The following is a 27,799-nucleotide window of genomic DNA, read 5'->3' on the forward strand; positions in this document are numbered from 1 at the left end:
GATACAAGCATGCAAGGCCATATTTTGCTTAATTAAAAGTTAGTTGTCTCTTTATTAAGAAATGCATAAGGAAATTTTGCTCTTCCGAACGATGATGGAATTAAAATTTAAACAAGATTTATTTAAAAATTATAAGACATTCTATTCCAAACTAAATGAATTATTTATAATGATCCTTTCATATAGCCATAGAATGAAGAAGACTTTTTTTTTTTTTTAAATAAAAAAAAAGTGTTAGTCTTAAAGTGATACAAATGTGTCTCTTTTTTGGATTAATATCAACTTGAGGCATGAGTAATTTATAACTTCCTCAAATGACTAAAAAAAAACAGAGGTATACATGATAGGGTGACACAAATTATATAATAATGTTCATTCCATTTTTCCTTAAAAAGCTTAAGGGTTTAAAGTGTCTCTAATATTTCGGACACCATAACTCATGTTCTAACAGTTAGATTTGAGCATATGATAGGTCTTTGGAAATGTCTATGTCTTATATAACATATCAAAAATTGGGATTCATCTAGCTGTTGAAATGAAAGATAATGAATTTTCTTTAAAAAAACACTCCGGTTTGGGACGTTCATGGGGAATTGGGTGATAATGGTCAAAGTACTTTAAAATTGGCATGATCCTTTTAATGGTATGTTAAGGACAAGCATATAAATTCTCTGTAGAAAATTCCCCCTTTTTAGAAGTCATTTGATATGCCAAATAAAAAGAGTATGCTTGGTTGGGGAAAACAGCCTCAAATCAGTTTATCATTTTGATACCTTGTTTTGTAAAAATCATAAAAAATAGAGTATTCATCCTATGAGAACGTGTGACCCCAATTTACAAAGCTTAAGGAATATACTTTCTATTTATTTAATTCAAATTTTATTATCAAAAAAGGAAATTGGTCGAAATTGGAAAATGGACAGACCTGTAGTAAGGAATTTGTGGTGTTACTTTGTCTTAATGTCTGATTTTTTGTGAGTTGGTTAAAATTTATTTTTATAAAATTCCAAGTCTCATACACTCCTAAATACATAAGCTTACTGTAAAAAATTATTTTTAATTTTATGATGAAAAACGATTTTTTACGTAATAAAAAAAAGTAGTCGAAAATGTTATCTTGCTAGAATTCCATCATTCATTCTTTGGAGCTTCCTTATGCATTTTGTACAATTATCATTGATTCCATTTCATACTCTACATAAGGATGATACATACAAGAAAAAAAATCAAACAAACCATATATACTCACTCTCAAACTCGTTCGCGGTCGGTCAAATTCTACTTGGTTTCCAAATTAGGAAACCGACACGTATAGTGCCCTAGGAGGTTATGGAACACACAAAAGTAGAAAAGTTAGTAAATGTGTGTAAAAAATAATATGAAATCACAAATGAAAAGAAAGAAGATATTACCTTTGGCTTTGAGTAGCTATCTTGAGGAATTAGTCAAGGTAGTGTCAAAATGATCGATTTAATTTTTTTAGGCCAAGTCCTTCTACAATTTTTTTATATTCTTTTTTTTTTTTACTGAAAATAAAAATTTTGATTACCTTTTTTTTATCTAATTATAGTGCTGAAATAATTTAGACTTCTTTTATGAGTTTTTTTTTTAGCTCCTTTCTTAACTATTCTCTTCGATATTTTTTTTTCCCTTTCGTGAAGAGTGGGGTGGTATATATATGGGAGAAAATGGGAGCTAAAATACAAAATACAGAGAATATACTGTTATACGAAATAAATGCGTACGAATACAAGAGTTAGGTAGAAATTATAACTAAAAATCGTCTTAATGAGGTAGAGGACAAATAGAATAGCCTACTACTCTATGTAAAACTTAATTACTATTGACTGAACAAAATACAATATTATTAATGACTAAAAATAATTAAAAGTACTAATATAATTTGAATACAATGGTTAATTGGTACTACTTTCCTTTGAAGAGTGTACTTACTCTTCGTATATTAAACTTACCATAGCAAAATACGACTATTACACAACCCACTTATCAGAAAATAACAAGGAAAAAAATTGTTTGCCATTGATTGTGGATAGTCATATCACCTTACCGTTTGGGAAGAAACACGGCTCAGTGATACAACGTATTGTCATATCACACCATTTTCTGATTCTCGTTGCTAAATTATAACCATAGCTTACCATTTTCTTTTTCTGTAGAGATTTGACATATCAAATGAGTGGTAATGGCAGAGGTATCTTTGCTTAGAGCCACTCTTTTACTGTCAAATATTGTCGTCGTTGTAATAACCCGGAAGAGAAGTAGCATGCATACTTACACTTGTTATTTCTGAGTATATGAAATAGAGGAAAGATGACTCATGAAGGTATAGTGGTAATGGTGTTTTGGTGAATAAGGAAGAAGATGAAAATTGGAATAGTAGTACGTTTTTGACAAAGCAAAATGGTAGAACTAAAACAAGTTATAATTAAGGAAGTTGAACAACAGCAAAAAAAAAAAAAAAACAAAACAAAAAAAAAAATAATGGGAGCCGTGAGTTTTGACATTTTCCACTTACATTACATGCATTTCATGCATGTTTTGTGTCTGACCTTGGGTATTGGTAATGGCTTAGTATGCATGCATGCTTTGCATTCTTTTACATAATCAAAATATGCTAATTTGTCCTTTATGATTTGTATTTATTTATTTTATTTTTTTTTTAAAAAAAAAGATGATTGAAAATATTAGAATAATAATAATAGCAATAGGATACATAAAATCAGTTAGTACTAAACTTTTACCCGGGGTTAAGTGATACTTTAGAAATGGTCACGGTTTTAAAATTGTACAGATTAAAGGGTCAATATTTGATATTCTCGATCAGGATATGTCAAACGGAATAAGTGTTACATATGTCAGTGGTAACACATTATTTTTATTTTATGTTATTTTTAAAAGATACACTTACTACTATTATTAGACTAAACAATTACACGATTAGGATATGATAAAATACGGATAAGATTTATCCCCTATAAAAGGGAGATTTCCCTTATCCGAAATCACCCTTTACTCAAAAAAATACACCCCTTACCTTTTCCTCTTCGGTTTCCATGGCTCCCGGCAACCAAAACCGTCAAGCTCCATCTCCATTCGACGAGCATTTTCGAGTGCTAAATTTATATCTAGCTTTGATTATGGCGTTAGTGGTACTACTAATGGCGTTAATGATTTTCATAATCATGAATAAATGACGACTTGAAGTTTCCGGCATGGAGTGTACAAGGTTCGAGTTATGCTACAAATTAGCCTCGTGTTTTGTTTGTAAATTAGGAGTACAAATTGTATTTCATTTCTTACCGCATTTTCAAACCGATTGATTTTTATATATCGCGTTGGACGATTCCAACGTTTATAGTCGAAAAGAAGAAAAAGAAGGGGTTTTTGAAACCAGAATAGGTTTTTATTTTCTTCTTTAAGTATTTCGAACTTCGAAATATCTTGATTCCCAGAATAAGAAGTTGGGCTATTTTTATAGCATGCTTCTTTTAAGTGCAAGTGAAATTCATCCTTTGTTTTGTCCTTTCCATTCACTCGGATCTTTCCCATTTCATCCATTTTGATTTTGTCCGGATCCTTCTTTTCTTCCGAAAAAGGGAAGGAGAAGGATCTTCTTCGGTGAATCCCTCTTCTTCCTGTTTAGTCTCCTTCGTTTCGGAAGTTTTTTCTATTTCTACATCTGTTTCTTCCTCACTTTCTTTCGTTTCTGGAGTTTCGTTCAGTTTCTTAGTTAAAATAGGTGACAACATTCTGCCTAAATAGTAGACACAGGTAATAAAGAAGAGAATACTAAAGATTCGAGCCATAGAATTTCTCAATTCTGAAAGGGTTTTGTATACTCCAAAATTATAAATAAACACTACTTGAACTTGTCTCTTATGTCTAATTATTGCGGTTGTCGTTAGCAAAATTGAATTTTGTTATTATAATTATGAAATTACACAAAATTTATTAGTTAATTGAATGTAAAAAACAATTATGGAAAATAGGGGATCAAAATTTGGTGTCTACAAAAGGGAACCCCTATATTGCCACCGGTTCAAGGAAAACCGGTGGAAAAAAGGCTAAGATTGAAGCAGCTGTTAACCGGGCTAGACATATGGCACCGGTTCAATTTTGAACCGGTGCCAAAAGATGTTAAAAAAATACCGGTTCATCACATAACCCTAAATAGCTGATTATCACTCCGCCTATTTCATTCCCTCTGATCTCCTTCTCTCTCCTCCTTTCCCTTTTCTCTCCTCTCATCTCCCTTATTGATCTTCATCTCCCATATTCGATCCCCTCTCTCTCTTCAATCTTCTTTCGTCTCCTCTCCCTAGCTTCTTCGATCTCCTCTCTTTCTTCGATCTTCACCACCACAAATTCAACCACCGCCACAAAGCCCACCACCACCACATTACCACTGTCGCAAAGCCGCCACCACCACCACAAAGGTCGACCACCGCCGCAAAGCCCACCAACATCAACATCAACAACAATTTCTGGGTATAATCCTTCGAGGTTAGGGTTTATTTTTTGGGTTTAATTCGATGTTAATCGAGTTTGTTGGATTTAAATTTGGGTTTGATTTTGGATTTAAATCGATTTTTCTGGGTTTATTTAATTGATTATTGGATTTTTAATTTGAGTTTTGTCAATTTTTCTGGGTATAATTATCTGAATTTAATCGGTTTTGTATTTTAATTCGATTTTTCTCGTTTTTTCTGGGTTTAATTAATCGATTTTTTTGGGTACATGCATGTGTCTTTTGGGGTTTTTTTATTATTATTTTTGAGTTTTCTGGGTGTTTTTAAAAAAGAAAATTCGGAGATTTTGTTTTTTTTTTTCAATTTTTCTTATAATTTTGAGTTTCTGGATTTTTTTTAATTATTTTTTTATTTTCAGTTCGTGAGTATTTTTGGGGTTTTTTCTTTTTTTTTTTTTGGGGGGGGGGTTTCTGGGTTTATTTTCTTGCTTTTAATTTCGTGATTTTCTGGGTTTAATTTTCGTAATTTTAGTTTATTGTGAGTTGTTATTAATTCGGTGTTTTAATTGATGTAGGTGAAGAATCAAAGTGTTGATTTTGGAATTTTGATTTCAATGTTGTAATTGTTTTTTTTTTCGTTCGATGTGTAATATTTTTTTTCTTCGATGTTGTAATTTTTTTTTTGGATTTTGATGTTGTAATTTATTTTATTTTTTTGTATTTGTAAAATAACAATTTAATCATCAATATATTTCTGATTATATTTCGTATTCAAGCTTGTTATATGTTTCTGATTATATTTTGATCAATATATCTCTGATTGTATGTGTGGATAAAGCAAAATAAAAAAATAATAAAAAAAAACATGAATTGGCACCGGTTAACCGGTGCCAATTGACTTTAATTCCCAACAAAAAAAAATAGTTATGGCACCGGTTAATCGGTGCCAAAATCATTTATGGCACCGGTTCGTGCCATTTGCTAATTTTCTACTAATGATACCATGCCCCATTCTCCCACAACAAAAGTAAAATAATGGATGTCGTTCATACTTCACCTCAAAGCACTCTTCTATACCACCTCTCATCTTCAATCTAATGTCCTTTACAAGGGGCTTGCGGACGTCAACGAGAACACGGATGCGAATTGACTTATCAATTCCCATTCTTGCAGAAGAATCCATTTTAACAAAAACACCAATTTTGTTGCCAATTTTCTCCACACTAATCATATTAAATCTACCCTTAAGAGGTAAATTATAGACCCTAATCCACATCGACAGATGAATGAGTTGAATGTCCGAGGGTTTGATTGAGTTTGCGGTTTCCCCAAAGAAGAAGGGCATGTTTGTCAAAATGCCAAGGTTGTTCATCGATGACTCTTTGTTTATCTTTCCAATGGTGAAATTGGAACATAAACATATTTTTTCCAATGGTACTTATCTCCACTCTATGCTTCGGTTGCCAAACCCCTTTCATGGTCGCAATAAACGCATTGTTATTGATATTACGAGTTGTCTAGATTTTCCCAACTAGAGCCAATTCAATTCAGGCATCATCATCTTCTCCTCCATCAATCTCCTATTCGATTGCTTCCTCCAAAACATCTTCATTTTCCCCAATTAAGGGTTTGTCCCCACGATCAACATTCTGCCCAACCACTATTGTGCTATTGTCTTCCGCCATTAAAAGAGAAAGAAAAAGAAATTTGAAAAAAAATCCAGAAATTAGTCCACAACTCGATAGAGAATCGAGATTGAGCCTTGAAAATCAAAGGAAACCTTAGCAAGAGAACTACGAGCTTGTTTGGCATCATTTTTGGTTTTCAGTTTTCTGTTTTTTTGAAAACCAAAAACCAAAAACAGGAAACAAGAAAAATGTGTTTCCACTTTTCTGTTGTCAGTTTTCAAAATAATCATGTTTTTAATAAGTTTAAATAATTTTTGATTCATTTTGGGACATATATCACATACTTTTAAAAAACAAAAAACCAAAAAGCAGAAAACCGCAACAATGCCAAACGACCATAAATCGATTTTCTTCCCTATGAGTTTGAGTTTCAATAAGAATGCTAGTTCTTACTGTTCATATGTTATGATGAGTTCGAGTTTCAATAAGAATGCTAATTCACCCTGTTCATATGTTATGATATGAATATACCACACCAATTCCTTATGTATGGATGATGAGATTCCATTGATACAGAGCCAATTCCAATAAACTTATTGGAGGGTCCCATTGGCGTGCATCCAGTAGGAATTGAACCTACGAATTCGCCAATTATGAGTTGGGCACTTTAACCATTCAGCCATGGATGATTAGCGGGGATCCTCGTACATGGTGAATAACCAAATTCCAATTGAAATGAAATCTTTAGGATAAATTAATGCAATTTACCCTCCCAAGGAAAACCTAGAGGGAACTCCTTCCGTATCAAATAATTATTACTTTTAGATTAAAATATCACCTCGATGATATATTTCAGTGTTATTGGAAGTAAACCATATTTTAGAATAAGACGTCTTAAATTGTTTAGAACGTGTTTGATTGAACTAAAATAACTTAAGTATGAGTGATATGATACTTTCGCAATTTTTTTTATAAAAATAATATTTAATTATTAGCAATTATACAAATAGCTGAATGGATTTTATATGACCCACCTTTCTTGTCATCGTATTTTACACCATGTTTATTTTCAATTACTACGACATCTCTTGGCAACCGAACTCGGAACGAGTTGCATGCCTGCATCGACTCCGGCGCCGGTGCGAGCACCAAAACCACCTCACATAAATTTAAATGACATTGCAATGCACTCTCTTTATAAACGCATTTACAATTGGATCTGTAATACTGGTTGGGATCTAATAAGTCAATCTTTGCTACACTACGTCATACTTGCACAGTTATCGTCAGTTCTTGGAAATTTTCTTCCTTTTCTGTGTTCACTTGTATGTTCTCTAGACAATTTTGGACTGGTTGAATAGCAAATTTTCTAGGATGAGTTAGGATAATTTGCAATGACTCGTTAGAAAGATATTCATCGTAATTGGTAATTCATTTGATAATTTACTATTCTTTCTTAATTTGCAGGTGTCACATTATCATTATTTACGTTTCTTGATGATGAAATTAAAGGTGAAATCTCGAATTTTTATTAGAAATTCTACGTAATAATTTAATATTTTATCATTGTTTTAGACATACATAATCTTCCTTGATTATTTTGTCGAACCTTTGAAATTTATGTTTTTTTTTTTTGTTTTTGTTTTTTTAATATGTATTTGTTGTGAAAAATAGTAGTTTTGGTTGCATTTAAAACCCAATAATGGTAAAAACCACAAGATTAGTATTCCAAAACTTTCACTATCATTTAATAGTAGGATTACAATATGACTTTACCCAAATTGGATGAATAACAAAATTTTCTCTCAAAGTACAATTGTGGAACACTCACTATCTTTAGATTAATAAAGATGATCTCAAACTCCTCATTTCAATCTAAGAGAGGTTTTCCTCTCAATGCTTGTTGTGGAATGACTTGTATATCAAGCTCCTCCAAGGTTCTCTTATTTATAGATGTCCAAAGCTAATCAAGAATCTTCCACACTAATGTAGAGAATTACAATCAATCATCAATAACATAATATTAAAATAGACACCAGGAATGACACGTGTCAATTTTTGGTTTTGTTTTTTCCCTCCAAAACCCCCACCTCCATTTTTAACAAAAAATCTTTTATATTTGGAAAATTTGTATAATACAACTATTATAATATTATTCCAAATCTCATATATAATCTTTTTATAAAATGTATTTTATGTTCTTAATTTTTTCATATACATTTACCTAAAATATTATTCTAACTCTTTTAATTACTGAAAAAGTGTGCCACAAGCGAAATAAGCCCTAGAAAGATAAGAAGTTTTAAAAAAGTTCTCCTTAGTTTTAAAAAAGTTCCATCCCAATGTAATCTCATAAGTTCAATAATGCACTAGGCAATCCTAATGTACTAGATACCCCTTGGCCCTTGCAATCGACCATTTGAAGTTTTATTTTAGATCATTGTCAATTTTGTTCATAATCAATTAAATTGATGTTTTATGTCAGTAGAATTTCTAAAACGTTGAAATGGATGATAAGTGTGAGCCGATGGTCATGGTAGTTTGGGAAGAAGCAAAGGGAAAATAAGAGGTTTTGAAGAGGTCACTAGAGGGGCAATGTCTGAAAATTAGGTCAACAATCAAATTTTTTGTTCAAAAATCCAAATTCCCAAATTTTTATTATATTTACTTTCAAGATCTTAATTTTTTATTATTGTTTTTTTGTTTTTTATTTTTTATTTTAAAGAACATTTACATCCCTCACAAAACATCATTCTAACAAGTTTTCCACATAAAATACTCATAAAATACCAATGTGTAAGAACATAACTCATTTGTATTCATGTATGCAACATTGATCGATTGAGGTAGACAAACCAGAAAAACAAGACAAAACCCTCTCGTCACAACTCACAAGCTCATAACAATTAAAGAAGTTCTCTCACAAGAGGTCTACATTAAAAAGGTCATTTCTAACATATCTTCTAAAAAAAAAAAGGAAAATTTAGTCAAAATCTGCTCGTCACAAGTCATGTCTACTCAATAAAGTTAGGCGAACCGATAAAACTGGACAAAACCCTCTCGTCACAAGCTCACAAGAAGAAATCAATCATCCAGTAAAAAAAGTAGACGCAGTGAACTACTAAAGTCCCACAACACCCACTCCCTCTTAGGCTCTTACTCCCTCCTAAAAAATGTTCCATTTTCATTTCTTCTTAGATCCAAAATAATACGAGGAAGCCCCAATTAATCTCTGGGATAAACAAAATTTGTTTATCACATGACATTTTTGTAAATAAATCAACAACTTTATCCAGTCATCATCACTGTTGGACCTACTTTTATGAAAAAAGTTGTTGCTTTATTTACAAAATTGCCATGTGATAAACAAATTTTGTGAATTTTAGAGATTAACTTATATTTACCCAAATAATACTCCATCAAAATTCTTCGTTCAAAATAAAAATCACTCACTACTACACTCTCTTTCTCTCTCATCGTTTACTCTTCCTTTGACCTTCATCACTCCAGATTCCGATGAACCACAACTCTCGTCCGAGGTTTCCGCCGGGGATCGGCAACGGTCGCGGCGGTTATGTGCAGCAAAACCCTAATTTTCAAAATAGGCCGCCATATCACCACCAACAACCGCAACAGCAACCTCAGTATGTGCCGCGCAACGCGCCGCCGCAGAATCAGCATCAGTATCAACAGCAGCAGCAGCAGCAACAAGTGCAACAACAGCAACAGCAACAGCAGCAGCAGTGGATGATGAGACGTCCTGCTAATTCTGCTACTGATGGTGGTTCTAATCAGTCTTCTGTTAATCAAGTTGAGAAATCTATGCAAACTGCTTCTTCTGGTGTGGATTCTAGGTATTGTTTTTTTTATCCCAATTTTAGGGTTTTTTGTTTGATTGTTTTGTGATTTTTGATGTTTTTGGAATTTATATGATATTGTGTAACTGTTGAATGAGGGATTGTGATTGTGGTTACTTTTAATTGATTTAGTCTCTTATGGAGTAGAATTGGAGAGTAAGATTTGGGTTTTTTCAGACTTTGAAATTTGGAGTTGCAAGTAGTGGAGCGTTTATTCAGGAGACACTTTGCGATTATTGATTCAATTTTGGGGTTTTGGAAGTTAGAGTAAGAGTGAAGATCTGTTTTAGGGCATTTGATTTGGTTTTAGAGTGGAGACCTGATTGAGGACCTTTTGAATCAAGTAGATGTTTGATTTGTCTTGTGACCAAGTACTGCTTGCAAAAACACCCTTTATGTTGCCTGGACTCTTGGTTCTCGCTTTGTTTACCTTGTTTGTAGCTGGATAGGATGACTCAGGTAAGCTGTGACATTGTGAAGCAGGTAAAATTGGATGGAAGTTTGGTTTCTTAAAAGAGATGGGTATTCTCCTTACGACAACTATTCTTTGCCAGAGTTCAAGTATCTGCAGGTCCTATCATGATTGACTCTTGACTTCTTTGATTGCATTCCGATTTTTACCCTCTCAGCCTCTCATCATTAATGGATGGATAAGTCATTTGTAGGTTGTCAGTGTATTTGTGCTGAATTGTTATAATATTGGGGTTCGCTTGCTCTGACTATTTCAAATGGGATAATCGACATAATTATTATAAGATGAGCATCTAAAAGTATATGTTCATTTTGATGGCCGTATTTAGAATTTTAAATGAAGTTCTTTGTTTGTATAATACATTAGTACTTGAGAGGGGATGGAGTTATGCTTCAGGTGGATAATGTGGGGGTTTGGTGCTTGAGGACTAGATTGAGATCTTGGCATTTGGTTGTTATACTTATAATAATCTACCATTTACGATTTGTAATGCTACATCCCATGTCCAAAACACGCCTAGGTGGCTATTTTCTCATTTATGTTATAGACTACAATCTTGAGACTAATAGGTAAATGGTGAACAAAATTTCAAATTTGATTTGGTATGAAGGTACTCTATATTACCATGATCCTACATTCCCAAATGCTATCTAAATCCTTATCTAACCAGCATGTTTGTGGCAGTGTTAGTGTAGACTGTAGAGATATAGTTTGGGTGTACAGTTCCTATGTAAAGTTATTCATTTGTGTACAGGCTAACAAGCTATTACATATTAATGGTATAATCCATGCTTTGTGGTACATGGTACAATGGTTCACTTCTAGACTAATTTTACCAAATCATGTAGTAAATTGTGTTGTTGTACCAATTCCACTTACTAAACCATACCACGACTTAGGTTAACCTTTAATGAACATAAATCATGGGGCATTTATGTAAATTAATTGTGAAGTGATGGACTTGAGGTTATAAGAGTTAGTGAGGCAGTATTTTGTTGAATTTAAGTTATATGGGCAATTATTATGGTATTTTATTGAAAAAGGTGATAAGAAAGTAGATGATGGGGATCAAACTAGGATATTAAATAGTAAAAATAATGGGTTCTTTCTTATATAAGGTAGTGAGTAGAATTTTGTAATATTTGTTTGCTTTGAGTTGATGATTTTGGAATTTTATAGCCATATTGTATTATATAGAGACAAATTGAAGAGATAGAAAAACTAAGAACTTACCGCCATTGTTCATTGGAAATTATTGTCATAAACAACTAGTTGGTGATTACAACTGTTCAATTTCTATATAAAAAGGCTTTTTTTAGTAGAGCTTGTTTTATAAGTTTTATGCAAAGTTGGAGGATGCTAAAGGTAAGGAAAATAATAGGCTAAATCAAGGGTTCATAAGGATTTGAAATTTATAAGATATCTAGGAGGAGACAAATGATGACCAAGGACTTTTATAATATGAGGTGCTAAAGGGTAAGAACCAAAGAATTCTTATTTTGGGTAGTGAAGGACAGATACAGGGAATCTTTTGGTGAGCTATGTTATAGAGTAGTAGGTGTTATTGCAGACATTTCATTTCAGAATCAAGAAGCTGGAATTGCATGGTAGGATTAAAATTTATAGGTAGAGAAAATTTTGAAAAAAAAAAAATAGGATAAGGAAAGCATTTGTGCTGGATGTTATTCTTATTGAGGTTTGGAGAAGCCTAGGGAAGGGTTTGGTTAATCCACATTCATGCCTATTTAAAAGAACAAAATAGATCAGTATATCGAGGAATAAAGCTTACGTCATACCATGAAATTGTGGGAAAGAGTGATTAACATTGATTGAGTAAATATACTAACATTATAATAAATTAGTTTGGGTTTATGTCGAGACAATATGAATATTAGTTGTCCATTTGCAGAGGAAAATAATGGAGTATTATAGGGCAAGTAAGAAGGATTTGCACCTTTATTTATTTATCTTATTTAGAGAAGGCATATGACAAAAAATCAAGAGGGGCTTTGGTGGGTAATGATGTAGAAAAGAATATCACGCAAGTATGGGCCTAGTTGATGGTATAGATCGTGATGTGAAAACATTTGGTAGTGGAGCAACAAAATATTTCCCTATTACGATCAGTTTACACTAAAAACTATCCTAACTACCCTAAGATCTTCCTCTTTGCAATAGTTTTAGACATAATAAGGTTTATCTAAAATGAGATATCATGGTGTTTGTTTTTTGTGGATGATATTGTGTTGGTTGTGATGAGACTAGAGTTATGGATACAAAGGCTGTAGTCTTGAGGTTTACACTAAGTAGGAGTTATTAGTTCCTGATTGATAACTGGCCCTGCCGGAGTTGTTAGTTCTGGGCGTTTGGCCAATGATGTTATAGTGCCTTGCCAATGCAGAAAGCTGATGTCCATCCTTCAACTTGGTAGGAAGCTAATATCCCATTGCACTTCTGAAGTTCCTTGGCAAGTTTCCCAATATCATTACTCCCATAGCGTTATATGTATCTTTGTGGAGAAATTTGGAAATAGATAGGTAGATATTGTAAAAAAAAAAAAAAATCGTTACTTTTAATTTGGGAGGGAGGGGGAGAGGGGGAAAGTAGAATGATATTTTTGGTCAAAGTTCATCTTTTAAATGAACTTTGAAAACATTGTGAGCTTAATCAAAGTCTTTATATTCAATATGGTTGTATACTCCTCTCCCCTCTGAAGTATATTTCAAGCTTTTAGTTAGCTGTGAAACTAATAAGGTTCAAATCTGTTCTTTTCTTTCAAACATATATGAGTTGTCTTCATCTTGTCTGCCACATGTTTTTCAACTTTATGTGCTTCCCACCACCCGTACCCCAAAATATGGTCTTGTAGTGCAAGTATGACACTTTATGTTAATCCAAGGTCATTGTTGTTTTCATTTTTGAGAGCAGACATATCATAAATATCTCATAACATGCTGATGGAAATCGTAAAAAATATATTGTTAGACTTGTATGGCAAACTGCTTACAATATGTTCCCTTAATTTGGAATCAATTTTCACATTATTCTTGTCTCTTAATTAAAGATTGTTAGGAAATAAGGGTGTAATTGTGTTTGATTACATTGGAACAAGTCAATGAAAAATAAGAACGAGAAAAACAATGAAGAAGATAAACAAAGAACACAAGAATTTAGGTGGTTTGGTCAAATTAGACCTACATTCACAGATGGGAAATTCGAGAGCTTCTTCACTGTAATGGAGAAAAAACGAGAGAATAATATAAGGAGTCTTAAATCTTAATGGCTCTATAAGGTGTGATCTAATTGATTAACTAAAGGTTTTTTTTTTTTTTTTTTTTTTTTTTTTTTTTTTTTTTTTTTTTTTTAATAGCATAAGGAAGCCATATTAAAACTCAAAATTGTTCCCCTAGTATACTTAACAGCCGTCATAGAAGTAATATAGTTTTAGGAAATTTCCATTAACCACGTAAGCTTAAATCCAAATTTAAAACTGATGGACGTGCCTCTTTTTGGCACGGATCAACGGATGTCCCTTTCGAGTCAGTATCGTCTGTTCTCTGTAGAATGACCTTAACTTTCTCGCTTTTTTTTTTTATCTAAATTGAGCATATGACCTATCGTTGGAAGTTCTTCCAAACAAGCTATGACCTTTAACTTGAATCACCTCAAAATCACTTATAGTTTGAGAGATATTTGCATTCAAAGTCAGCTCTACTATATTTTAAGTCACAAATTAACAAGGATATACCATGAATTTACTAAAAAACCCTTTATATCGGTTTTCTCATCCCCATCGTCTATCTTACTCTATATTAGTGAGGTATGATGAGAAGTCTAACCATGAATTATCTATGATTTTGTAAGCATGACAATTTTTTTTTAATACATCCCAAAGTATCATACTTATTTCCAAACATAAGGAGTAATTTTTTTTAATATACATAATACTTAGTTTATAAAGCGTGCCTAGGCATAATGGTGTTAGCGCCGTAAGGCATGAAAGTTGGGGCCCTAGCTATGTTTGCTGCAGAGACCTACTAATGGCGTGCACCTATGCGCTTCTTTCTAGGCTGCCATGTGACTTTGCATGGGTCAGATTTACTTCGATTCTACAGGAGAGAGAAACCCCATATTCCCCAATTTTGTTCAAAAAACCCTAGCTATCGATCACATGGCCTTTTTCACCTTATTATCAGAATTTTGTTTTTAGACTTATTTAATAGAAACTACTTTTTATTAAAAAAAAAAAATTGTGCCACACCTAAAGAAGGCATGCTCCTTCACCTCATGCCTTTTAAAACTAAGATATAATGAATGAGTGTTTTCAGATGAATTAGTGGTCAAACTTGAATCAGGAAAAAACAATAAAGGCTTATTTTGGAATGCAGGGAGTAGTATAACTCGTGTCTTGTTTGCCAGATCAATGAGATTGCTACTGTTTTTATAGTTATGGATGTCAAAAGTAATTGATATATAAATATCATGTACTTGTGTTTCTTTAATTCGATGCTAATTATGAAGGTTGTTGTGTTGTGACTTAATATTGCCTTTGGTTCAGTTCCCAAGATTGGAAGGCAAACCTTAAGCTTCCACCTGCTGATACCCGTTACATGACAGAGGTACTGCATATATACTTGCCAATTTATGCTTGTTTCACATCAGCTACACATTGGTGTCTGCATATTGCTTCCCCGGATAACTGTAGCTGGCTAAACAAGAATTGTAGATTGCCAAATTTTGGATTTTGAGGAGTTGTGGTTGCAAAGGAAAAAAAAAAAAATCAAGACTGAATTGTTTAACCTAAAAAATTATTTCCTGACTTTCAGGATTTTATATTAGAATAAGGTGATGTAAGTTAATTTTTTTTTTTAATCGAAAAAAAAAAAATCTTAACAAATATAAAACAAGGTGGACCAGGAGAACTGAAAGAGTCTTGTAACTAGTGGACTTGTAAGTAACCTTGAGAAAAATTATTTAGCAAGTTATCTCTTTTTGTGACAAGTTTGAATATGGCCTTGACGCATGTAAAAAATTATACCTAGTTAGTTGCAAGTCAAGTAGCTTGCCAGCTTGGTGTCGTGTAGCCTTTTTAAAAACAGAAAGTCTTCCTATTATATTGATTAAGATTTTTGCTTTGCACAATCATTTTAAACAATAGACGGATGAAAGAAGTGAAGGAGATGAAATCATGGGGGTACGATTAAGATTATAAGAACCTAAAATAGCTTTCTGTTTTTTTTATGATAGAGTCTCAAACATTTCATGCATTTCAAAAAAAAGCCCCCTCATCTTAGGGTGAAGTTTGTAGCTTTAGTAATTGATTGCGTTGCAGCGGGAATTGAACACATAATTCATTTTGATGCTGTCATACACTTATACGTGCTATATTTTGTTACATCCACTTTTCTTGAAATCTTAATGTTACCAAAAGACAATCTTTCATGATTAATTCCAGTATTATATAATGCTTTCTCCGTTTCATGTTAGTTGACGCAGTTCACTTAGGCACGTTTGTCAATGCTTAACTTCAAATAACATTATCTTCAATTATGTACAACCAAAAATTATACAAATTTGATATTTGGAAAATATATGTTCAGACTGTTCAAACATGACCCTTTACAACTATTTTTTTTTTTTGTTGGGAAAATTCACATTATGATGTCAAAGTAACTTGTATGAATAGTGGTGAAAGTCAAAATGTGTTCACTAAATTGTAATGAAGGAAATATAAGAATTGGGATAAATGGGAAGGAAAAGATGAGTTAGGGAAAACAGGCTTATGGCTTTGGAATTTGGAGTAGTGACACTGCCACTCTTGGTAAATTACATGAATTCTGTTTTCTTCTTGGAAAGCAATAATGCACTAACAACATTGAAAGAAGTTATATTATAAAGATACTTGGTGTTGTTGGGGGAAGTCGAGACATTATGAGCTTGTGATGTGGGTAGTGTATCTAGGCACGGTTGTTTGTGAATTCCTATAGAGTTTTGGAATGGGAGAAGTATTGGCGCATAGGACCTATTTGTTTTGAAACAAATAGGAATTTTAATTTGTAAATACTAACATGAGTATAAAGTACCGTTAAAGGAATTTTAAGTTGTAAATACTAACATGAGTATAAAGTACCGTTAAATAGGTAAATAGTATCATTAAATGCTGTAGTGGTATAATTATTTTTCTAATAGTACAAAAAAGCATGTAAATTGTACATCAAATGTTCTACCACTGTGAGATTTAATAGTACTAATAAGCAACCTATACTCTAATGGTATATATACATGCATAATGCATTACTGTACACAAAAGTATCACTATAACCATTAAAAATACCTTTATGAATGTCAAATTACTAATTTACCCTCTATGTGTTTCCAAAACACATAGAAGCTATGCGCCAAGATGATAGGTAGGTTGATATTCTGTTTTGCTTATGTAAGAATTTCGCAAAAAGTGTGGCTTTATATGCACCCTTATGTGTTATTATATAATCATGCTCCCTCCGTTTAACCTCATTTTGCATACGTATAAGTATATATTATGCAGTAACACATAGGGATGCAATTATATTGAATCCCTACTTGATGTACCCACGAATACTTGGTAAAAGTTAAGGCTGTTGTATCTCTATTTAATGTTATGAATCTTATGATTATACTTCGTAGTCCAAACATTAATTGAAAAATAAAATCTTTGATGGATTCTGATTTTTACTGAATTTTATCTCTAAGAGGCTCTCATAAATGCTACTTGCTGGTTGATTGTAAGCTGATGTATAAATCATCCTGGATCAGGATGTCACTGCTACAAAAGGAAATGAATTCGAGGATTATTTCTTGAAACGTGAGCTACTCATGGGTATATATGAAAAGGGATTTGAACGTCCTTCCCCAATCCAGGAGGAAAGTATCCCGATTGCGTTAACAGGAAGTGATATTCTTGCCAGAGCTAAAAATGGAACTGGAAAAACAGCTGCATTTTGCATCCCTGCTCTGGAAAAAATAGACCAAGACAACAATGTAATTCAAGGTGATAACCAGTATTAATTATTCCAGCATCTGCCCATTTGGGTAGCCTAACTAAGCTTTATTAGTTTCTGACTTTAAAAAATTAAATTATTCTAGCATCTAAGCATTAATGCCTCAGCTGCGTATTCTATTGATAATTACTTGTCTAGTAGCTCAATGGGTGTCCTGGTTGTTCACTGCAGCTGTTATACTCGTTCCCACTAGAGAGTTGGCCCTTCAAACATCACAGGTATGCAAAGAGCTTGGCAAGCATCTAAAGATCCAAGTTATGGTCACAACAGGAGGGACTAGTTTGAAGGATGATATTATGCGTTTGTATCAACCAGTGCATTTGCTGGTTGGAACACCAGGAAGAATATTAGATCTTGCAAAGAGGGGCATATGTGTTCTAAAAGACTGCTCCATGCTTGTAATGGATGAGGTACTTCCATATTTGCTTGAATATTTAGTGTTGATTCCTTCCACTTTGTTCATTCTGCAAGTCCTTGCCAAATGCACTCTCTGCCCAGACCTATCATCATTTTGAAGTATATAAAGTCATGTTAATCTTAACCTGCTAACCTTAATAAAATTTTTATTTTATGAAGCACGGAAATCCTGGGGGCAGGTGTGTTTTGAGCTCCATTTGCATTCCCCTCGATGTTTCCAGAATGTTCCAGGCGCTCAAAATGTGTACAATACTAAATTTAGGGTGGCATACAGCTCATTTCTGGATCTTGGAAGTTGAAACGTCTAATAGTGGTATTATGAGGACATTTTGAGACAGAATTGTAGCTCATGCATGGGTCTTATTTGTTTTATTATTATTCTTAGAAATGTCTGAAGAAAAAATAGTAGTTGCATTAATCTCCTGTGCAATCCCTCAGGACCATGAAGAAGGATCCTTGCCCTCACTCACTCTATTTTTGTCAGTTTGTTGGCTCTCTGTTAACATTTCTGGCCCAGGCTTCCCCAGAAAGGTTCTTCCAGCAAAATTAGAGTCAGTTGTCTGGTCAAAGTTTGTCTCAGACAACTTTCTTATTTTCTTTGTCTTCTTATTCATTATCCTGTCAGTTACCATATTTGTGAATGACCAGTGAGGCAAAATGTTTGGAAGAAGGGATGGGGGCTGGGGAGAGCAGTTGATATAGGGATGGCAATGGCCAATGGGTCTAGTTTACTATCCTAATTTCAGGGTATGGGTCTAGGTTCAAATTTTGAGATTTGACCATTCAATCACCCACCCTTAGTGCAACTGTGGACTGATGTTTTGCACTTTTGTGTGGGTGTTGGCCCATTTAGCTTTTTTTTTTTTTTTTGCTGCGCATTTTATGTAATGAAAAAAAAGGCAATAAGGTTCTATAAATAGTATGTGAAGGATCCATATCGGATCCTAGACCTTGGCCATACCCTGTTATACCCTATGGGTCTAAGTAAGGGTTTTAGTTATTTAGAGCCCATGGGTCAGTGTAGGGTATGACTACACATAAAAAAAATATAGGGATTGAGCTTATTGTGCAGGTGTTATCGAACCCGCTCAAACCTTACCCATTGTCATCTCTAATATGATGAGTAACTTTGCAGAGGTGGTGGTGTTGGGTATTTAATATTTATTTAGTAAAAGATTAATGTGGGTTTTTTTATGGTTATTTTATTCTTTTTAATATATTATTTATTTTTGTATTTTCTTGTTCTTTAGTTTTAAGGTAAGAATTTGTTTGTGTCCTTCTAGAGAAAAAGAATTGTTTTGTTTTTTCATAAAAGCAGCCCATGTATTTTTCTTAAAATGAATATTTCAAAATATATTGACTGACCATTTTAGACGCTATATTGCATTATTGATCTTGAGTGAATTCACTTAAAAGCTTTTTGAAGTTAAGTATCAATTGCTAAGCTATTCTGATTAGATATGGATTTATCTGATGCTCCATGCTTCTTTTCTCTTCAGGCCGACAAACTTTTATCCCCTGAATTTCAACCATCCGTGGAGCAGTTGATTCGTTTTCTTCCTGGAAACAGGCAGGTTTTGATGTTTTCGGCTACTTTTCCCGTCACTGTCAAGGATTTCAAAGATAGATTCTTGCAAAAGCCATATGTAATCAACCTTATGGACGAGCTTACTCTCAAAGGTATTACACAATTTTATGCTTTTGTGGAAGAAAGACAGAAGCTCCATTGCCTGAACACGCTTTTCTCGAAGGTTTGTCCTTGTTCTATGTGCTAGTGTGTTTCTACTGTTTCTGCATCACGTCTGAAGGCTCTCTGATATCGTTATGGGTTTGCTTTTCAGCTACAAATAAACCAATCCATTATATTTTGCAATTCTGTGAATCGAGTGGAATTATTGGCCAAGAAAATTACAGAGCTTGGTTATTCTTGCTTTTACATCCATGCTAAGATGCTCCAGGACCATCGAAATAGAGTATTTCATGATTTTCGCAATGGTGCCTGCAGGAACCTTGTCTGCACAGGTAATAGAAAACATGTGATCCAAATGTCATAAACAAGCCTTTCAATTGGTTTCTGGAGCTTTCTCTTATTCCCTTGATGATCGTTGGATGATTGTGTTTGGGCTATAGTACTAGGTTGGGTGACCATGGGAGTTCTTCGTTTTGCATATCCTCTGCTCCACTGGCCCTGTATTAGTTAGTTGGAAGTGTTGTAAGATACTCTTTAATGATTTATTGATTTGTGTGATTTGGTCAGGATATTGTTTGTTTGTTTATGTTTATGTTTATGTTTTTATTTTATTTTTATTTTATTTTTTTATTTTTTCTATGGGCTATAATGCTATATACCTGAAAGACGAGGATGGTCTCTTAGTTTGGTGGACATAGAACTAGGGTGATGTCTAAGCAATTGTGCTACTACCTTTCCTCTATTGCTTTCTTTGTAAGTGCTTGCAAGTATTCATTGGTTGTCATATTACGCTTGGACCAGTGCTTGATTGGTTTCTCTTGAGAATAACAACCGTGCCCTATAATTCTATGTGCAAGGATATTGGAAAAGCATAATGATGATTCTTCCTCCCTTCCTCATATCCTAGACGAGTGGAAACATACCTACTAATTATATCAAATGATTTAACCATAGTGGCATAGTGACAACTTGAAAAATAGAGCTACTTCATCATCACGTTCTAATTCATTTTGGGGGATATTAGATGTGACTGCTTATAGGCAATAGTATATATCCTCTTTTGGATATGTTAACACAAACTCTTCATTGCTTTCTGTAGGACTGGTGGCACCCTTTACTTTTAGTGCTGTGCTGATTAGTACTACTAGAATCATGTTTTTTGATCTTGTTGGATATTAGGGTGCCAGGATGTTGTTGATAATAGCTGTTTATATGTGGGATTGGAAGGGGCTACATGGATTTGCAATTTGATTTTGTTAGAAGTGAGGTAGAGCTAGACCTCTTAACATTTGATGGAGATGCTGTCCTGCTTGGTGTTGTTTGTTTCAAGGGTGACTTGTCTTGACCACAGCGGAATTGGAAATTACTTCTTCCGTTTTTTATTAGCTGCATCACTTTCTAAATATGGAAGTTTCAATTTAGATGCATCACTTTCCCCTTAAGTTAATAAATTCTTTTTATCTCTCTCCTATCACATGGTCCTCCTTTATTTTTCTCTCTATCTCTCTCTATTACAAAAATTTACCTAGGAGTCAACAATTACAAAAGTGATGCAACTAAATAAAAACGGAGGAAGTATGTGTTTGGCCCCTTCTGCTTTGCAATGGGTCTTAATGCCTAGACAATAGTCATTTATACTATCTCTTTGATTTTTAGTCCTTCAATCCTTCGCTTAAAAGCTTTTCTTGATTTGTACAAAGATTTTATGCTTGTGATGGATAGTAGTTTCCTCTTAAGTTTCCTTTAATCACTTCATCATTGCTTCTATTAGTTGCATTTTCAAGAATACAAAGGATTTTCTATTTGAATTTTTCCTGGTTACCTGAAGATTAACAAAACAAGCTAAAATAACAATCTCATCTTGTTGGATTGTTTGTGGTAACCCTGAATATGCTGCTCAAGTTTATGAATGGTCTTGCTATTGACAGCCACCTGACACTGTTACTGCTGTTGTAAAGTAATCATCTCTGGTTTTCTTTCTTCCCCTTTCTTTGTTTTCCCACTCTTTCAGCTCATCAATGATAAGTCTAGGGTTGTTCTTCTCCCGGAATCTTACCCTTTTTTCCCAACTCCCACTTTCATCTGTTTGGTCATTGACGGTGTTACCCAATACCCCCCACCCAATTGCAGAACACTTTTGCTCTACTCTACAATAATTTGGTAGCAAACGAACTGCGTTCCGCAATATCAGCATATTCCCAATTGCGGATTAGGTAACACTTGTCTTTGTAGAAGAGTAAGGCAAAAGTGTAGTGGAAGACCACAATATCAGAAGCAGCAATGGGAAGCAACAGTAGCAGTAGTGGCAACAGAGGGGTCTTTTAATGGTAGAAAGTGTTGTAGGTAGGTGCAAGTGTGCAACCACCACCACAGATTATAGTAGAGCTGTAGAGTAGAGGAGATAAAGTGTATGAGAGAAAGTTGATCATGAGAGAATTCTCGAAATTTAGTCCTTACCTTTGTGTCTTGCGGGAGCCAAATCTTGTCCAAATAAAAGGTTTGGTAAGAAGTTTTATAAATGAAATTATTCCTGTTATCCCTCCGCTGCACCCCCCCCTCTCCCCTCTTCCTGGTTTTGTTCTTTCTCCTTGCTTTCTCCCCTCTTCCTGGTTTTGTTCTCTCTCCTTCCCCTCTCCCCTCTTCCTGGTTTTGTTCTTTCTCCTTGCTTTCTCCCCTCTTCCTGGTTTTGTTCTCTCTCCTTGTTGATGTTTGTTAGATTTATTGGTAGTATGGAAAAGGAAGGAGTTGCACAAGGCATATAATTTTCAGTCCTTGCCTCACAACTGACGCTATTATTACTAATCAAACTCTCCTGCTCAGTTCATTTGTTTTTGGAAAACATAATCTGGTTATCTGGTCTATAATGTGTCACCCTGCCGTCATTTTGAAGGGAAAATTGAAAACAAAAACAGTTAACTCAGGGATACCATGGGCAATCCCAGAACCTCAGATTTGTTTCTGCTATTCATTTAAACTTAAGGGTTGCTGTACATAATTTCATTCAAACACTTTTTTAGTAAAGTATGGCTACACAGCCTTTTATAACTAGATAAACAAGTGTTCTATTGGTCAATTGGTAATTGAAGAGTGGAAGTGCGTCATATACTAGATTTTGTTATTATTCTTTGCACCTGTTAATTACACTTGCATTAGCACCCATAATATCTTACTAATACTTTGCTTCTGTGGCAAAGTTTCAAATTACATGCTGGATTGCTCTTTTTCCTACAAGTATGTAGGATAGCTTCTCTATATTTCTGATTTTTGGCACTAGTAGGTGTTATGTGCTTACAGCTAGTGTTTTTGTTTGGCCTTTTTCAGATTTGTTTACAAGGGGTATAGACATTCAAGCAGTAAATGTTGTAATCAATTTTGATTTCCCAAAAAACTCAGAAACCTATCTGCACAGAGTATGTTAGGTTCTTTCTTTTAATTTTGGTCTGATGTATGTTTTATCGTTCTCCCCTGGAATGTACTTAATATCTATCTGCTATACAGGTTGGTCGTTCTGGAAGATATGGGCACCTTGGATTGGCTGTCAACCTAATCACATATGAGGATCGCTTTAACTTGTATGTGTTGTGAATTGACATTCACAGGGAGTGCCAACAATTAAATGTTAAGCAAAATTCTTCTTTTTTTCAGGTACAAGATTGAACAAGAGCTTGGCACCGAAATCAAGCAAATTCCTCCGCACATAGATCAGGGTATCTACTGCCGGTAACAAATTGTTCTCTGGTGAGTTGGTGGGACAATAATCCACGTATGGTTTTTGTGGCTCCAAGTTTTTGTCTTTTCTTGTATGTTTAAATGTTTTTTGAGTATTGTCTTTTTCATTATTATAGCCCACATCCTTTTTTTTTTTAAAAAAAATCAGTGTTGGGGGAGGGGGGGTGGGGGTGGGGAGGGAGGTGTGTTTTCGTGTTAAGGGCTTTATGCGTTCAAAATGAATTCTGTGAGAGAGTAGCTACAGGTGTGAAGCTACTTTTGTTGAGGTAGTATTTTGCATGAATTCTGACACAGTTTGAGAGAAAGGGTTTTGGCATCAATGGTTTGGCTTTTTTTTTTTAACAGGATATTAAGGAGTACTTTTTATTTTTCCAAGAAGTACGAGACTGATTTGACTTCTGAACATACTTGAGTTATTGTGGTTTCTGAGGTGTTGTCCTCGCAATCACATTTTACTTGAGAGTTGAACTTTTATGTTGCAAGGATGTGTGCTGCTAATTTTAGTGCATAAACTGCCCCCCCACCCCCTGTAATACAATATTGTTTCTCTATGCTGAATATCTTAGTGTTGTGATCTGATGTGATTGCATTACTGCTGATTAAAATTGTTTGTTTGGGATTGTGAATTGAATTTTGGGTTATGACTTTGTGATTCCTTCTGAGAGTCTGTAGTTTAGGCCTTTAGGGTGCTTCCAATGATAGAGATTGCCATCTCCTGCTACTTGTGCTACTGGTTTTTAGTCTGTAGCTTGCTAACACTTGAAGATTCAAGAAAGTAACAATCAGAAGTTGTAGTTGCAAATAACAGCAAAATCTTTTTTTTGACAAACGTATCAATTTTATTTTTTTTTATTGTTCCCCTCGACTCACCTTTGTCTGTATTTATGTATGGCTGAGGTCCTCCTTTCCCTTTTTAGTGATTTCTCCACAGATCTTCCCTTCCTGTGCATGGGCTTAACTTGTTTCTTCTGATATGCTCTGTATGGAAATAACTTGCTTCTTCCTCAAAATATTTCGCCGGTCAATGCCACCCTTACTCCTGTTGCTCTTCTGGACCATACTCCCTCTACTCCTGTCAGTATGTATGGACCAATTTCTCGTTTGCTCCTGTTGAGTACTCTGTTTGATACCCACACTTGTCAAAATTGAAGTTGAAATAGTTTCTTCTTTATATCAGATGAACTTTGTTTCTTTTCGATATTCAAAATTGTAAGGAGTATATTGTTTGAAAACAGTTTTGCAGTTAATTTGTAGATAAATTGAAACGAAAGTGAATCTTCCCTTATGGGATGAAAGATATCTTGCTACATACATTCCCCAAGAATTCAAGTTTGGGATTTTATTAAAACTGGATATGAACATGTGATGATTGTGATCATAAAACATCTGGTCTGATGTAAACTAGCTTTGCTGCTTGAGCTAATTTGAGTTTAATTGGATAAAATGACGCAAGAGATTAAGTTGTTGTATCTAGAGTTTGATTAAACCATAAAGGTGTTTTTGGAATGAAGTTTATCAGAAATTATTAAGCTACATTAGCCTTTTTTTTTGGTTGCAGTTAGCACTTATAGTTCTTTTAATTGGGCATATGTTGCCCAGACTTGGACTTGGGTGTCGTGTCCGATACGGTGTTGGATCCTCTTATACTCTAGATTTTATAAAATCATAGAAGGCAACTATATATTTGGGTGTAGTTTTGAACTGTTGAGGATCCAACTTGCGTCATCTTACATACAGCAGGGCGTTGAAGACTTGAAGTAACATAGGTTGGGCCATATCTCATTGTAAGTAGTTCAATATTAAATTGAACAAGCATCCCCCCCCCCCTTCCTCCTCCCACTGCCCCTCTCACTGTTCCTCCCCCGTGTGTGTGTGCACACTCAAATGCACACATTTAGCCTCTGCCTTTTTGTTAGAAATGTCAAAGTTGGCAGTCTTGATGAGCACATTTCAATGGAAAAATGTATTTTCACATGCTAACTTTGTTAGAAATTTAGCTGGACTTGCTGTGGATAGTTGGTTAAATGGATCAGTGCGTTCCTTCTTCCTTTTTCCTTTCTATATTTGGCATTTTGCTTGCACTTGTATATTGATTTTATGTTTATCCCATTGCAATTTCTCTCTGTAAGGGTGGACTGATGTTTGAGCATATTTCTGGTTCAAGGATCAATGCAGAGGATGGAGAAGAAGCTAGCAACACTTTTTTAAGAGGCAGCTGAAGACCTGTGCTGATTTGTGAGATGATATTGAGGGGGTTGTCCATTAGACTTCCCTGAAATTGATGAAGCCCGACTGCTTGAAGACGCATGTTTGACAATTCACATATCCTAGCAGTGAAAAGGTTTCTGTAACTTCCTGTTTTTTTTCATATTCTTTATTCGCATTTAACTTTAGGCGTCAACTTTCCAAAAAAAAAAAACGAAAAAGAAAAAAAAAAGAAAAAAATAATAAAAACCAAAAAAAAAAAAAGGTAGGCATCAACAGCTTTAAACTTAGTTACATGTAGAGGGCTTTTAAATCTTGTACTTTTTATTTTTAATCCTTTTAGAGTTTAGACTGTGTATTCATCGTGTTGTTGCACATTAACTGTAAGGAGGTGGAATGTTACGTGATAGATGTTAAATTCCAGCAAACCACCAGAATCTGCTTCCATGTTCTGAGTGGAAGATGTTACTCTGGTGCATCAACCCTCTATATTGTGGTTTTTGTCCTCAAATTGTGCATCTTCGTTTGTAGCATTTTTTTTTTTTTTTTTTTGAAACCTTCAGCATATTCTCATTCGTTGTCATCGACAGCGATATAACTTTAGGGTGTTACTTGAGAAATGTGTTTCATGACTCATGATCGTCAAATTCATCACTGGTCGGTTCTCTCAATGGTCTATCTGTCTGTCATGGAGATGCTTTTGATCAGCAACGATACCACGTTTCTTAGATTGGAGCATGTTTTCGTCATTCTCTTAACTAGACAGTTATAAAGATGATGGAGAATGTCACCACATTCTTAATGTTTTGTGGAATATAAACTCTTTAAGTTAGCTGTCCAACTAAAAGGTACGTAAGTAATACCTCAAATGACAGCAAGCATAAGAAGAAACCAAAGATATTAAGAATTCTAGTTAGCACATGGGAAGTTGGAAGTTGTAGCCCTACCAACTTGGGTATGAATTGTCTGTCTTTAAGGGCAATTTTCAATAGTTGCAAAATTAATTTTGGACCTTTTATCATAATTTTCCAAAATGTTTTTATGATGAACGTTTGGCATGCAGTACAAGTGAGGTCAAATATATGCGAGATTGTGACCTTGTAGGATTTTTGTTTAAAGAAACAGGATTTAAAAAAAAAAAAAAATTTGACAAAAAATTTGTTAATGATGAATTAGTTATAAATAAATTCTGGATTAGTTAGTCAAAGTATTTTGTTGACTAAATCGTAGAGAGCTAGTTTGTGCGTGACATGATTTAGGATGGATCATTGTCTATTGAAACGAACCAGCCTTATTTGAGGAAATGTAATGATGTCGTGTAATACTCTTGAGACTTATCTGATTTGTAACACTTGTAAAGGAATTGGCAAGAGAATGATCATTAATACTACTGCTACATTATAAGCTAATCTTTATGTTAGGGCTATAATGTAGAGAAGAGTTGATCCTAGGTTTTCGGTACTATGCTTGAAGTTAATTAAGATAGTTGACATTCATTCATAATGTTTCATTTGTGACGTATAACAAATTGATTTTATTTAAAGTCAATGATTTGACATGTAATAATACACTTCCTTCGTTATTTTTATTTGTAACAGTTAAACTTATGCATTATTCACTTACTACCTTTGTTAACTTTTAGTTACAACTTTAGAATATTTTATATTTCACAAATAATACCCAAAGTTGCAACTAAAAGTTAACTGAGGTAGTACTTTACTTGGACTAAATTTGATGATTAATACTATAGTTAAGAAAAAAAAAGGTCATTTCATAAGATTTGCATCAATTAGTACTATTATAATACGGAGTATGAGGTTTTATTGATTGATTTTTTAAATACATAGTATATTTCTATTAACTCATTAAAAATATTAGAGGAATAAAATATATTGGCTCGTGAAATAAAATGTGAAACAACTTAAAACAGTTTAAAGAAACATCTAGGGAGTTTTCTTAATTTCTTTTATTGTTTGTGTTTGTCTTAAACTCAGTTAGTAAAAGTTGAAAGTTAGGGCAGTTTTTGGATGATGGGAGAAAAATTAGGAGAAGGTTAACCCTACCTCTAATGATATTGTTGGCACAACATTTGTTTTCTAAAAGTATGTCGGCAAAACATATCAAAATTTACACCCCTTCAATTTTTCACTTTTTCCCTAAAAAAATGGACAGGAATATCACTTAGTAGTTGGTACCTGTTTTTTTTCAAAAATGGGGCCTGAACTTCAGCCCCACCCTTCTTTAAAAATTGAAAAAAAAAATTAAAAACAAT

General features: G+C 33.9%; 1 protein-coding gene across 2 annotated transcripts; it reads left to right on the plus strand.

The window, feature by feature from the left end:
• Window positions 1-9,535: 9,535 nt before the first annotated feature.
• LOC110702467 (DEAD-box ATP-dependent RNA helicase 8-like) lies at window positions 9,536-26,198 on the plus strand. Of its 2 annotated transcripts, none has more exons than XM_021880177.1 (10): window positions 9,536-9,971; window positions 15,005-15,065; window positions 17,242-17,476; window positions 17,658-17,896; window positions 19,403-19,654; window positions 19,745-19,925; window positions 22,915-23,003; window positions 23,092-23,165; window positions 23,239-23,331; window positions 25,452-26,198. In XM_021880177.1, exons 1-9 carry the CDS (start codon window positions 9,634-9,636, stop codon window positions 23,315-23,317), a joined length of 1,548 nt encoding a protein of 515 aa, XP_021735869.1. In that variant the 5' UTR covers window positions 9,536-9,633; the 3' UTR covers window positions 23,318-23,331; window positions 25,452-26,198. The 2 variants fall into 2 exon arrangements, with proteins under 2 accessions (XP_021735869.1, XP_021735867.1); XM_021880175.1 differs by having other exon boundaries at window positions 9,537-9,971; window positions 25,487-26,198.
• The last annotated feature ends 1,601 nt before the right edge of the window (window positions 26,199-27,799 follow it).

The sequence above is a fragment of the Chenopodium quinoa genome, unplaced genomic scaffold, assembly GCF_001683475.1.
Source record: "Chenopodium quinoa cultivar QQ74 unplaced genomic scaffold, ASM168347v1, whole genome shotgun sequence".
NCBI lineage: Eukaryota > Viridiplantae > Streptophyta > Magnoliopsida > Caryophyllales > Amaranthaceae > Chenopodium > Chenopodium quinoa.

What these genes read in the sequence shown, in the direction of transcription:
- LOC110702467 (XM_021880177.1), top strand. Translation starts at nt 9,634, where the DNA reads ATGAACCACAACTCTCGTCCGAGGTTTCCGCCGGGGATCGGCAACGGT. An exon ending in AGACAACAATGTAATTCAAG is followed by an intron (nt 17,477 to 17,657) that starts GTGATAACCAGT and finishes TGTTCACTGCAG; the next exon opens with CTGTTATACTCGTTCCCACT. An exon ending in CCATGCTTGTAATGGATGAG is followed by an intron (nt 17,897 to 19,402) that starts GTACTTCCATAT and finishes TTTTCTCTTCAG; the next exon opens with GCCGACAAACTTTTATCCCC.